Here is a 13690-nt window from a genome sequence, read left to right on the forward strand (position 1 = left end):
ACCGTGGGTCGGGGCAAGGGGCCGTGGTGGGGGGGACACACTGAGTTGTCCCCACCCACGGCTCATCCCACAGACTGTGGCAGGGCTTCCCCAGCACTGAGGCTGCCCAACTGGGAGGGTGGGGACTCGCCGGGGGGTCAGGCAGAGCCAGCCCGGCCCCCCAGATCACACCCGTCACCTCCAGCGCCCCTCTGTCCCCCAGCTTTGTCCCCACCTCGGGCTCATGGTGGCTGTCACCACCATTGCAGACTGAAACAGGAACTTACTTCAACTTCACTTTATTGTTTTCTTAATAAACTTCCTCTCCCCTGGAGGAATATAGTGTTATAGTCGTTAGCTTATCTCTTACTTCTGCAGTCCTTAAACGCTATGCTAACAGCGATGGAGCCCAACAGGAGGAAAATAAAAACAACCCAGAAACTACAATAGAAAGGCACTTCGAGACCGTTAAAATACTGATGTCCTGGAATGTGCAACAACAAACCAACGAAGGAGCGAGGAGATGTACACCGGCCGGGGGGGGCCTGGTCGATGGCCCGCGGCCATGCTGGGGCTGTGGCAGCACTGGGCGGCCGCTGCGCCCCGGCCCCAGGAGGGTGAGGGCAGGGAGACCGGCTCCCCGCGGGGCGCACACGGCTGGGGGGCTCCTTCCAGCAGGGAGGGGGCAGGATCGGGGAGACCCCCCAGCCCGGTTCAGAGAAAGCCGTGAGCGGGGGTCCTGCCCGGCAGCAGGAGGTACGTGGGACCACCCTTGCGTGTGCCGGGGGAGGCTCCGGGCTCTGCTGGCGCCAGGCCGGGCACGCTGGCACCGCGGCAGCGTCCTGCCAGCCCCAACGCCACCCCAGGAGGGCTCATCGGGGAACCAGCACGTCCCAGGGAGCGGGTGCCTCGCCAGCCGGTGCCTTGGCCGGCAGCAGCAGCTCTGCCAGCGCCTGGAGTCCTGCCCGCGCTGCCTGCTGCCTGCATGCGCTTGCGGTACATGGTTAGGTATGAACGTAGCTAAACAGGGTGGCTCTGCCCCGGCGCGGAGCCGGCGTGGCGAGCGGCACACACGGCCATGTGCCTTGTCATGAGGATTGCCGGGGAGGTGGCGGGGGACGAGGGCGGCCGCGGAGCAGGAGGGATACGAGCAGGCACCGGGCCGGCGTGTGCCCAGCCAGCTGGGCCCGGCACGGAGGTGCCGTGGCCACGGCACTGCCCACAGCCACATCGGCCAGCCAGGGTCAGACGGCACGGCCGGGCACAGCTCAGGGTCCCCGAGCTGTCACCCCGCTGTCCCCACGCCCCCCCACGCTGGCACCGGGCAGGGAGACACCGAGTCGGCAGCAGCGGATGAGCCCAACTGGGGCCCTGTCGGAGCAGGGGGCTGGTCGAGAAATAAATAGCGGCGTCTCCGGCTGCCCAGGTCATGGTGGGGCAGGGAGCAGGGGGATGCCCCCCCTGTACCCCCAGGGCTGCCCCCGGCACAGGGTGGCGGCTGGCTGCGGCCGCCGAGGGATTATTGCTTTTCTCAGAAGAGTCCGTTCTTCTTTCGTGACGGTTAAAAGCACGAGCAAGGCCCCGCCGGGGCTGGAGGGGGTCGCAGGGGGATGAAGAGGGAGTGGTACCCCCCAGCACCACCCCCGGGGAGTGGGATCTGCCCGCTGGGCCGGCATCCAGCCCCGGGCATCGTCGGACTCCCCCCTTCTTCCCCGGCCCTCAATTCACGGCGGCGGGTTTGAGCAGCAGGGAGCCGGGGGGGATGAGCACCCAGCCGGGGGGCAACGCCTCGGGGCTGCCCCCCGAGCTGACGCCGGCCGAGAGGTCGAGCACGGCCCCTGGCAGCAGCGCCAGGCTCTCGGGGGGGACGCGCGGCCGCCCCGCCTCCGTCCTTTCGCACCTTTCCTTGCGGCTCTCCGGCCCTTTGCCCGCTTTGGGCTGCCGCCCCTCGCCCCCGCCGCCCTTCTCCCCCTCGGCCTTGGCCAGCAGCGACATGACGGGCAGCCCCAGCCCCGCGGCGAAGGGCGAGGGCAGCAGCGGGCTCTTGGCCAAGTTCAAGGGGCCGCCGTTGAGGGGCAGGACGGGGCCTGGCAGGGCGGGCAGAGCGCCGGCGGCCCCGCAGCCCAAAGCGCTGAGGTCGAGGGGCGCTGGTGCCAAAGGGATGGGCAACGCCGGCAGCCCCGGGGGGGCAAAGAGGGCGGCAGGGTTGGGGATGACCAGCTGCCCCCCGTTAACGTAGGGCACCTCCGCCGAACCCAGGGGCGTTTTGGGAGGCGGGTGGACCTTCAGCATCTCCGGGTGGTCGGGGGAGACGAAATGGCCGTGGGCTTTGATGTGCTTGCGGAGGGAGCTGGGGTCGGTGTAGCGCTTGTGGCAGCCCGGCATCTTGCAGGAGTAGGGCTTCTCCACGTAGTGGGTGCGGGTGTGCTTGAAGCGGTCGCTGGAGTTGGAGTAACGCTTGTTGCAGCCTTCGTAGGGGCAGATGTAGGGCTTCTCGCCTGGGGGATGGCACAGCGATGTGTCTGCCGGGGCCGGGGGACACGGCCAGCCCTGCCGGGTCCCGTCCCCATCCCCATCCCCGAGCCTCCCCGCTCCCAGCGCGGCAGCCGGCGCTGACCTGTGTGCGAGCGGTTGTGGATTTTCAGGTTCTCCAGGCGGGAGAAGCTCTTGTTGCAAGTGGGGCAGCGATGCGGCTTCTCGTTGGTGTGCGTCCGGATGTGGATCAGCATCTTGTACCTGCCAGGGTCGGGGAAAGAGGGGGGGCTGTCAGAGTCGGGGGCCCGGGGTCAGCCCCAGCCCCCAGGGCATCTCCTTGTCCCCATGCCCTGGCTATGGGGTGGTCATCCAGCCCCCCAGGACCTCGCACCGGAGGGGATGGATGGATGGATGGATGGATGGATGGATGGATGGATGGATGGATGGATGGATGGAGACCTCCCCTTGCACAGCCCCCGGTGCTGGGCTCCCGTCTCCCCGCAGTGACTCAGAGCCCCCCCACCCACCTGGCGTTGAAGCCCCTGCCGTGGCGGGCACAGCCCTCCCAGTGGCAGCAGTACCCCGCGTCCTTCTCGGGTTTGACGTGGAAGTCGTTGACGTGGTCCACCAGGTCTTGCAGGAGGTCAAAGAACTGGTTGCACTGCGGGCGGGAGGGCTGGGGGTGAGGGGGCCAGGCCGGGTTGGGGGGGGCCGGGACCCCCAGCAGGACCAGCCCCTGACACTCATTCCCCCCCCGCCCCCAAGCTCCTACCCCTACCCCAAGCACAGCAGCACCAGCACCTGGGGAGATGGAAATAGCCCTTTGCATGACCCCCCCCAGCCTACCTGCAGGGCCCTCAGCTGCCTATCACCCCCCCTCCAGCCCCACATCCCCCCCCCACGAGCCCCATAGAGCTTTGCCACGGCCTTCCAGCCCCACGTCCCCTCCCCAGCCCCAAAATGCCCCTCTATGCTCCCACGTCCCCCCCCACCCTCACAATGCCCCTGTGTGAGCTCCCAGCCCTTTCCCACCACCCCCAGCCACATAAAGCATCTGCACGACCTCCCCCCAGCCCCATAGCAAACCCCCACCCCTCCTGCATGGCCCCCAGCTCCTCATCACCCCCACTCCAGCCCTCAGCCGTCCCCACTACCGCCCTCCCCCCCCAGCCCCATATCCCTCCCTCAAAGCCCCATAGAGCTCTGCCAGGGCTTTCCAGCCCCACATTCCCTCCCCAGCCCCAAAATGCCCCTGTGTGCCGCCCCCCACCCCACTCTCACACCTTCCCCCACCCCAATCCTTGCAATGCCCCTGTGTGGTCTCCCAGCCCCCCCCCATCACCACCCCCAGCCCCATAAAGCTTCTCCATGTCCCCCCCCAGACCCGTAACACCCCCAATCCCTCCGTAAACTCCCCCCCATCCCTCCCTGCTGACCTTGGACCAGCGGCAGACGAGCTGCTTGGGCAGGGGCAGCTCGGGGGGGAGGCGCTTCTCCTTGCTGGGGGGCAGGAAGGCGGCGGGGGGCAGGTGCAGGGCGCCCCCCGCCCCCAGCGGCAGGAAGAACTGGAAGGAGCTGGGGAGGCCGTCGATGTAGCGCAGGGACTGGAAATCCTGGAGCAGAGCCCAAGGTGGGGGGGGGGGAGCGGTGGGGGATGGGGCCAAGCTGGATGGAGACCCCAGAGACCCCCAGAAACCCCCACTGCACCCCAGAGAACCCCTAGAGTGTCCCCCAGAGACCCCTCACAGCCCCCCAGAGATGCCCAGAGATACCAGAATCCCCCAGAGACACCCCCATAGCCCCCCAGAGACCCCAGAACCCCTAATAGCCCCCCCCGAGACCCCGGAACCCCCCAGAGGCCCCAGAAACCCTGATAGGCGCCCCGCAGAGACCCAAGAATCCCCCAGAGACACCCCCATAGCCCCCAGAACCCTCCGTAGCCCCCCAGAGACCATCCAGAGACTCCAGAACCCTCCATAGCCCCCAGAACCCCTAATAGTGCCCCCACAGCCCCCCAGAGACCATCCAGAGACCCCAGAACCTCTGATAGCCCCGTCAGAACCCCCTACAGACCCCTCAGAGACCCCCGAACCCTCTGTAGCCCCCCGAGACCCTCCAGAGACCACAGAACCCCCCCAGAGACCATCCAAAGACCCTAGAACAGCCCATAGCCCCCCCCCCCAGATCCTCTCATAGCCCATCCAAGAGACCCCAGAACCCCCATAGCCCCCAAAACCTCCGACAGGCCCCCCCATAGCCCCCAAAACCTCCGACAGGCCCCCCAGAGACACCCCCCCATAGCCCATCCAGAGACCCCAGAACCCCCCAGCAACACACACCCCACACACCCCCCCCGAGAGCCACCCTGGGGACACTGCTGGGGTCGAGGGGGGCCAGGCAGGACATTGATCCCAGGGTGCGTGTACACATTTCGGGGGGGGGGGGCTGTGTATGTCACCAGCAGCACCGGGCACAGTGCCGAGGTCGGGAGCACCGTCCCGGGCACAGTCCCCATCGCTGGGGACACCCTGGGGGGGGGGACGACAGGGACCCGGCTGTACTTACGTGGGGGGTGAGGGGGCCGGGCAGGTCCCCGCTGCCCTGGCGCTCGGGGGAGAGCGAGGCGCTGCCGGCCGGAGACTCCCCCCCAGAGCGGGGCGAGAGGCTGAGGTCCACCACCGGCATGGCGGGGAACCGTCCATCCCGCGGCTCCACCAGCCTGGAGTGTGCCAGGAGGCTGGGGGACGGCGAGGCCGGCACAGTTCGGCGACCCCCCCGGCTCCCCCCTCGGCCATCCCCGGCCGGCGGGGCATCCGGGCGCTGGGGACGTCGGGGACCGGGGGGACCCCGCTTCTCCCGGGCAGCTCGTAGCTTGGAGATGCTCAGCTTGAGGTCCAGCGGCTCCTCCAGCGAATGCATGGTGCCGGGGTGGGCACTGCAGGGGACACGCAGGGGTCACCGTGGGGATGGGGGGCACCGGTGACACACACACCCCCCCAACCCCAAAGCATCGCCCATGCGATGCCTGTCTCTGCTCCGGGCTGGAGGCCGAGCGGGTGGCAGCGGCCGCGGTGCTGGCATGGGAACCGTGCCGTCCCTTCCAGCCACCCTGCCGCGGCCCCCTCCTGCGGCGGGCAAAGGGCACAGGGGGCCCCCACGGTGTCCCCAGCGTGTCCTCTCCATGTCGCCAACCCCCGGGGCTGGGGCACAGCCCCTTGGCCGACGACCAAACCCCGCCGGGGATTGCCAAACCCCCCCCGGGCACCTACGGTCCCGGGGCTGCGGTGTCCCCATTCTGCCCTCCCCCTCCGTCCCCCCCTGTCCATCCGTCCCCGCGGGCCTGCCCCGGCGAGGCCTTTCCCAGCGGCAGAGGAGGGCGGTGGCGGCCACCAGCCCGGCGGTGACCCGGGCGGCCGAGCCCGCTGGCCCCAGCTCCGGAGGCGGCAGAGCTTCCTCCCCCACCGGGGCCCCTTCCCCGCCGGCCAACACCGGGGCCGGGCAGGGGCTGCCTGCGGCACGGCGTGGCGTGGCATGGCATGGCGTGGCGTGGCACCACATGGCACAGAACAGCATGGCAATGGCACAGCAGAGCTGCTGCCTGCAAGCGATCCCCCCAACACGCTTCCCAGCACCCCGTCACCTCCCTGCCACTGTCCCCAGGGTGACATCTCTGCAGTGCCACGCCACCCCTCGTGTGTCGTCCGTCCCCGCCCCCCCCCCCCCCCCCTTCCAAAACTGCCACCCCCATGGCTTGGCTGCCACACACCCAGCTGAGACCGGGCAGCTCAGTGCAGGAGTGAACGCCTGACCTCAACCCACGCCAGCCCCGATCCGGTCCCTGGGCTGTGCCCCCCCGCCCCCCCCCCAGCCCTCCTCCCCTCAGCCCCCTGCATGGCCTGGCCGAGGGGCCGTGTCGGGGGGCACGGCGCACCCCGCACACGTGGCAGCAGGACCCCCCCCACCACCACCACCCCCCCAAACCAGCCCCAGCCCCCCAGTCCCGTCCCCACCCCGCCCCGGGGGGCCCGTCCCCCGCCCTGCCCCGCCGGCAGGGCCCCCCTGCGCTGGCGGGGGTCCAGCCCGGCTCAGACGCTGAGGAATGCGGAGGAGCCGCGGGGGGCGCGGGGCCCGGCCGGTGGGGGGGGGGGGGGTGTGGAATGACAGGGGGGGACCCCCCGCCTGCAGCCCCCCACACACAGCAGTGCCCCCATCCTGGCCATGGGGCCAGCCCCATGGGGGGGTCCCTGTCCCAAACTCCCATGGCTGGAGGAGCTGCCCCATAGCAGCCTCCCCTGCCCTGTTGCAGGGGGACATCTTCCTGAGCCCCCACTCCCCACCCCATGGCCTGCCCCATAGCGGGGGCCCCGCTGGATCCCGCCGCACCCCACGTAGCTGTGGGGCCTGCCCCATAGCAGGGTCCCATCCCCTGTGGCAAAAGCCACCCTCCTGAGCCCCCATAGCCATGGGGCCAGCCCCACGGCAGGCGCCCTCACCCTGCGCCCCACAGGGGGTGGCTGGAGCCCGAGAACCATGGGGGGGCTCGGGGCTCCAAGCCCCCCCCATGGTTCTCAGGCTCCAGCCACCCCCTGTGGGGCGCAGGGTTCTCGGGCTCCAGCCACCCCCCCATGTGCCCCACAGCCTGGTGCCACAGCTCAGGGACAGATGGGGGGCAGGCCCCCCCCCAGATGGGACATCAGAGAGGACCCCCCCACCAAGGAAGCGGGACGGGGCCCCAGCAGCCCCCCCCCCCCACCCAGAGCTGGGGGTCCAAGCAAAGCATCAGCGCTGTTCCCCACCACGGTGGCCATGTCCCCACCCTCCCAGGGGGCCGGTTTTTTTGGGGGGGGTGCCGGGCGGGGGGCCATGGCCGTCCCCGGGTGGGGCGGGTGGGAAAGGGGCCTCCAGCCGCTGACGCCAGGGCTCCCAGCGCGACCGCGGGCGGGCGAGCGGCTGCCAAACCACGCGGCCCCCGCCGCCACCACCGCTCCTGGGAACCGGGGCGCCCTGGGGGCCCCCCCGCCCTGGGGAAGGGGACCAGCCACGATGGGGCTTGGCCGGACGCCCCAGCACCTGCGCCCCCGCACGAGGCCCCTGCCTGTCCCCCGTGTGTGTGTGTGTGTGTGTGTGTGTGTGTCCCCCGCTCCAAAGGCCTCTCCTACCCGCGCCAGGCGCTGCCAGCCCAGCCACGGCCCAGCTTCCCCCCCCCCACAACCCCGGCCGCCCAGCGAGCCCCCCCCCGCCGCGCCAGTTCAAACCAGTCCGGCGCGGCGCTGGGCCCAGGGGCTTCCCAGTGCGGGAGGGGGACGCTGGGACGGAGCCCAGATGCAGTGGGGGGGGGAGCCCCCCCCAGTTCCATCCCCCGGGGGGCCACCGGGGCCCCCCCATGCTGCCCGGCCAGACCCGGGGTGACCCCGGTGCAGCTGGCAGGGTGCCAGGTCTCTGGGCCACCCCGCTGTTGGCGTGACCAGGGTGTCCTGTGTCCCCGTCCGTCCCCCCGTCCCCCCCCCCCCAACACACACCCGGCCCCAGCTGCGGCACAAAACCTGCCAGGAATAGCACGGGGTGGGGGGGACACACCGTGGGGCAGAGACTTCCCGGTGGGGCGGTGGGCTCGGGGATGGCAGCAGTGAGGGATGCCAATGTGCGTCATCCCCCCCCCAAGAGGGGACGGTGACCCCAGGGCTCGGCGAGCCGGGAACGGTGCCAGCGCTGCGGGCAGGGCTGTGTGCCCCCGCCGCGGTGGCACTTGGCAGGGGTGGCAGCGGCAGGCCAGCACCACCGCGGGGGTCGGGCAGTCCCGGGAGCCCCCCCGTTTGGGGTGGCATGGTGGGGGGGGTGGGTTTGCAGGAGCTGGCCCTGCCGCCCAGGTCACTGTCCCCATGGCCGCTGGCAGGACACGGCCACCATGGGACACACCACCTCATCTCGCCCCACTGCGGGTGGCATTGGCACTGCCGCTCCTCACTGCCAGTGCCCACCGGGGCTAGGGGGGGCCACGTCCTGCTGAGGGCTCCAGCTTGTCACTGTCCCATCACTCTCCCCCCCCTCGCCCACCACCCAGGCTGATGGCAGCCCCCGAAGGTGTCCCCAGGAGTGGCCACAGCTCTGTCCCCTGGTCATGGTGCCACGGTCTGTCCCCCCCCTTTCCCAGTGCGTGGCAGCCATGGGGACCCCTGCAGGAGGGGGGGGCCGAGACCAGCCCACTCCCCGGGGAGCAGCCCCATGGCAGTGCCACCAGCATCACACACCCTGCCACCTCCGCCCGGGGACACGACCAGAGTGGGGCTGGTTCCCTGTCACCCAGCGGATCACAGCCTCGCGCTCGGCAGCCGCGCGGGGACACGGGGACCCCGGGTTGGGGAGGGGACAGGGGGACGATGTGTTTGGGGGGGAGGGGACGGGGGGGGACAGGGGGCTGTGGTCACAGCAGGGTGACACAAAGGCACAGGGAAGGGGAGGTGGCCACTCACAGAGGGGTTTCTCCAGGCAGGGCAGGGGACGAGCGCCTGCGGCGGCACTCGGGGACATTGGGGACAATTTGCGGCAGCCCCCGCTGCTGCCACCTCAGGGAGGGGGTCACCCCAGCCGGGCACCCAAACACCCTCCCCCTCCCCGTGCCAGCACAGCCCGGGCTCGGCCACCCCCCACCTCGGCCCCACGAGGCCACCGGTGATGGAGAGCGGGGGTGACCGGTGGCACCAGGAAGGGGACGCCCTGTGGCCCCTGGCCAAAGCCCCCCCTTCGCCCTCCCCGCAGGCTGAGGGCCACCGGCGGATCCCCGGGGGGGGGAGGCGGCGGCCGAGCAGAGCCACCGAGCACGTCCCCGCCGCAGCCCCCGCCCGCGGCCAAGGTCAGGACACCCGCCCCGGCTGCGGGGGGACAGCGGGTGACGGCCACCCCCACCCCCCCCGGCACCCGCTGGGCAGGGGGGGGTCCCCCCTCTGCACACCCCCGCCATCCACCCTGGGTCCCCGCCGCCTCCCCCTCACCCCCCCGGGGCTGCGGTGGGGCCACGTCCCCCCCTCCCCACAACCCGCCCCACACCGCGGGGGGGGCTGCAGGTGCCGAGCCAGGGACCCCCCCCCCGGCAGCACCCCCCGGGGCGGGGTCCCGGTGCTCCCCCCGGGGCGGCGAAGGGGCTTCCCGGCAGGGTGTCGTCGTCCCCCCCTCCCCACGGTGGCATCACCATCATCCTCATCCGTGGGTGTGTGTATCCCCCCCCCCGGCGGCGTCGCGACAAAGCGCCGCTCCCCGGTGCGCGATCGTACCTGCGGCGGGGGCTCAGCGCCGGCGGGCGGGGAGCGGGGCGGGGAGCGGGGCTTGGCGGAGCGGGCCCCCCCGCAGCCGGGCCGCCGGGCCGCTCCGCCACATCTGCAGGGGCTGGGGGCGGCGGACGAGGGCTCTGCCCTGCCTGCCTGCCCCCCCCCCTCCCCGGTCCCCCGGGCGGCGGCGGCGGAGGGCGGCGGCGGGGCGGGGGCTCTGCCCGCCGTGATTTATGGCCGCCCCGCACCGACCGGCCCGGCCCCGGCTGCGGGCGGGAGCTGGGCGGGGGCCGGGGACGGCCCCTCCCCGCCGCGGGGGGCACCGGGGGGCACCGGGGGGGGGGGAGCCCCGCCCCGTAGGGGAGGGGGACACACGGGGACACCCACCCACCCCCCCCCCGCGCAAGGTCACCCCGGCGCTGCGGCAGAACACCCCCCCCCGGGTGTGTCCGTGTGTGTGTGTCCCCCCCCGGGGACGTGGCGGGGCGGGGGGGACCCCCGGCGGGGAGAAAGGGGGGGGGGGGGCATTCCCCCCTTCCTCGGCACACGGCGGGGGGGTGTCACACCGTGTGTGGGGGGGGGTGTCACACCGAGGGCGGGGGGTGTCACACCGTTTGGGGGGGATCCCCCCGCAGGAGTGGCGCCGCCCGCCCGCCGCGTGACGTCACAGCGCGCAGCTGGCGTCACGCCTGGCGGGGGCCTCCGCATGACGTCACCCCCCGGCGGGAAGGGGGGGGGGTTGGGGGGGGCGGGGTGTGTGTGTGTGTGTGTGTGTGTGTCTCGGGGGGGGGTTGTCCCGGGGCGGCGGGGCCGCGGCTCCTTCCGGCGGCAGGATGTGGCGGGGCCGGCCCGGATGCTGCAGCCCTCACCGGGGGGGGGGGGGGACACGGCGGGGGGAACTCCCTCCCCGGGGCCCGCGGGGGGGGACACACACACACAGGCTGGCCCATGCGGGTGGCCCCGGGCACGCCCCGCCCGTGGGGAGTTTGCGGGGGGGAGGGGGGGGGCACAGCTGGTGTGTCCCCAATAGCCCCGCCACCAAATGTGGGGGGGATACGGGGGAGGTAAGGCGGTGCCACGAAAGGGGGAAGGGGGAGGGAAGGGGGAGGGAAGGGGAGAGCCCACTGTCCCACGTGGGTGATCAAAGTCACCCCCCCACCCGTGTTTGGGTTTTTTTTCTGGGGGGGGAGCGGGGGGTGGGGTGCTGTGTCCTCAACAGCACCGCCACGAAAGGGCGGGGGGGGTAACAAAAGCAGGGGGGGGACACCACGTGGGTGATCAAAGTCACACCCGCGTTTGGGGTTGCTTTTTTTTTTTTTTTTTTGGAGGGGGGTGGCGCTGCTGTGTCCCCAGCTGTGCCCCCCTCCTTGGGCCGGTGGCTGCCGAGCAGCTGCCACCACGTTTTCATCCTTTATTCCCTTTTTTGGAGCTTTTTTCCCCCCAGAATGGGGGGGGGGCGCGATGTCTCTGCCCCCCCCCCCCGCAAAAAATAAATAGAAATGGGGTGAGGTGTGTCTTGGACGGGGGGGGGCGATGCCACCCACGGTGGTGGTGGCCCCAGGTGCCTGTCACCCTGCTGTCCCCCCTCCCCGTCCCCAAAGTCCTCCCAGATGGGGGGTCCCCGCCCGCGTCTGGGAGGACTTTGGGGATGGGGACACACACACATATGGGTGTCCCCACACCGGGGGGGGGGGCACCCCAGCCCCCTCGCAGGGAGGGATGGGCAGGGGGCCCATGGGCACAGGCAGGGACCATGCAGAACCTGTCCTGCCAGCTCACGGGGGGGCTGGGCTGGGGGCCCCGGGGGGGGGGGGGGTGAGGATGTGCCCACCCTGTGCTGCAGGGACGGATCCTGTCCCCCCCCAGGGTGTCAGCCCACCTCTGAGACACACACACACACACACCCCGGTGCCTTTGGGGGCTTGCTGTGTCCCCACTCAGGTAGCCCTGGCCCCACGCAGCCAGGGCTGGGGTGGGGGGGGGACACACTTTGGGGAGTGGGGATTACCTGCCCCCCCCCCCCCCGAGCCCAGGGGGGTCCCCGAGGTCCCGTATGGCCCCTGTCAGCCCCCCATGGCCCCGACTAGCTCCCGTGGCCCCTACCAGCCCCCACAGCTCCTGCCATCCTCCCCATAGCCCCTTCCTCAGCCCCCAGGCCCCCCACCAGCCCTGAGCACCCCTTCCAGCCCCCCATGCCCCCCTCCAAGCCCCTAGACGCCCCCTGCCAGCCCCCATGGCCCCCATCAGCACCCCCCACCCCCCCCGGAGTCCACTCACCAGCCCTCAAAGCCCCGCCGCCAGCCATGTCACCCCTGTCACCCCCCCAAACCCTGCAGCAGCCCCAAGGCTGCTGAGACCCGCCCCCATCCCCAAAGCCTCTTGTGACTCCCGCCTGGCAGCCCCCAAGCCCCGCCATGGGGCAGAGCTGGGCTCTGTGGCATGCCGTGGGGCAGAGGAGCGGGTGCAGTGCCCCAGGCGGGGGCAGGGAGGGGGTGGGGGATGCTGGGCCCTACTGGGGACAGGGACAGGCTGGGATGGGATGGGACAAGGATAGGCCAGGCTGGGGTAGGATAGAATGGGGTGGGGTGGGACAAGATGGGATGGGGACAGGACAGATGGGATGGGATGGGATGGGATGGGATGGGATAGGACAGGACGGAGCAGGATGGCATGGGGACAGGGCAGGGTAGGATAGGGTGGGATAGGGACAAGCGGGGTCGGGATAGAATGGCATGGGAAGCATAGGATAGGATAGGATAGGATAGGATAGGATAGGATAGGATAGGATAGGATAGGATAGGATAGGATGGAAACAGGACAGGATGGGATGGGGTGGGCCAGAATCAGATGAGATTGGACAGGATGGAACAGAACGGGATGGGGACAGGACAGGTCAGGGTTGGAGGTCATGGGATAAGATAGGATCAGATGGGCTGGGGATAGGATGGGATAAGATGTGATGGGGAAAAGGCAGGTCAGGATGGGATGGAATAAGGTAGGATGGAATAGGATAAGGCTAGGCCAGGATGGAATGGGATGAGGTAGGATGGATTGAGGGTAGGACGTGATGGGTACGGGATGGGGACCGATCAGGATAGGATGGGATGGGATGGGATGGGTTAGGGTAGGGTAGGATAGGATGGGGACAGGGCAGGATGGGATGGGATAGGACTAGGGCAGGATGCAATGGGATGAAGTAGGATGGGAAGAGGATAGGATGCAATGGGTATGGGATGAGATGGGGACAGGCCAGGTCAGGACAGGATAGGATGGGATGGGGATGGTGCCAGATGGGATGGGATAGGACAGGACTAGGGCAGGATGGGGTAGGATAGGGTAGGGCAGGATGGAATGAGGTTGGGTGGGATGGGGATGGGATGGGGACAGGACAGGTCAGGATAGGATAGGATGAGATAGGGTAAAATAGGATCGGATGGGGACAGGGCAGGATGGGGTAGGATGGAATGAGATGGGGAGAGGGCAGGATGGGATGGGATGCGATAGAATGGGATGGAAGAGGATAGGGTAGGATAGGATTGGACGGGGACAGGGCAGGATGGGATGGAGTCAGGACAGGTTGGGTTGGGTTAGGATAGGATGGGATGGGTCCAGGCCAGGCCAGGATAGGATAGAATGGGATGGGATGGGGTCAGGACAGGATGGGATGGGGACAAGACAGGTTAGGATAGGATGGGATAGGATAGGACGGGATAGGATGGGGACACGATAGGATAGGATAAGATAGGATAGGTCCAGGCCAGACCAGGATAGGATAGGATGGGGTCAGGACACGACAGGATGGAGACAAGACAGGTTAAGACAGAATAGGGTAGGATGGGGTCAGGCCAGACCAGGATAGTATAGGATGGGATGGCATCAAGACAGGATGGGATAGGGTGGGATGGGGACAAGACAGGTCAGGGTGGGATGGGATAGGACAGGATAGGATAGGGTAGGACGGGATAGGATAGGGT

At 69.9% G+C, this 13690-nt stretch overlaps 1 protein-coding gene across 2 annotated transcripts; it reads right to left on the reverse strand.

Moving 5' to 3' along the window:
• Positions 1-294: 294 nt before the first annotated feature.
• On the reverse strand, positions 295-9969 carry GLIS2 (GLIS family zinc finger 2). Of its 2 annotated transcripts, none has more exons than XM_063343310.1 (6): positions 9723-9969; positions 5020-5389; positions 3891-4067; positions 2982-3130; positions 2597-2715; positions 295-2477 (listed from the first exon to the last, which is right to left on the reverse strand). In XM_063343310.1, exons 2-6 carry the CDS (start codon positions 5371-5373, stop codon positions 1699-1701), a joined length of 1578 nt encoding a protein of 525 aa, XP_063199380.1. In that variant the 5' UTR covers positions 5374-5389; positions 9723-9969; the 3' UTR covers positions 295-1698. The 2 variants fall into 2 exon arrangements, with proteins under 2 accessions (XP_063199380.1, XP_063199381.1); XM_063343311.1 differs by having other exon boundaries at positions 2982-3115; positions 9723-9968.
• Between the last annotated feature and the right edge of the window lie 3721 nt (positions 9970-13690).

The sequence above is a fragment of the Chroicocephalus ridibundus genome, chromosome 8 (genome assembly GCF_963924245.1).
Source record: "Chroicocephalus ridibundus chromosome 8, bChrRid1.1, whole genome shotgun sequence".
Classification (NCBI taxonomy): domain Eukaryota; kingdom Metazoa; phylum Chordata; class Aves; order Charadriiformes; family Laridae; genus Chroicocephalus; species Chroicocephalus ridibundus.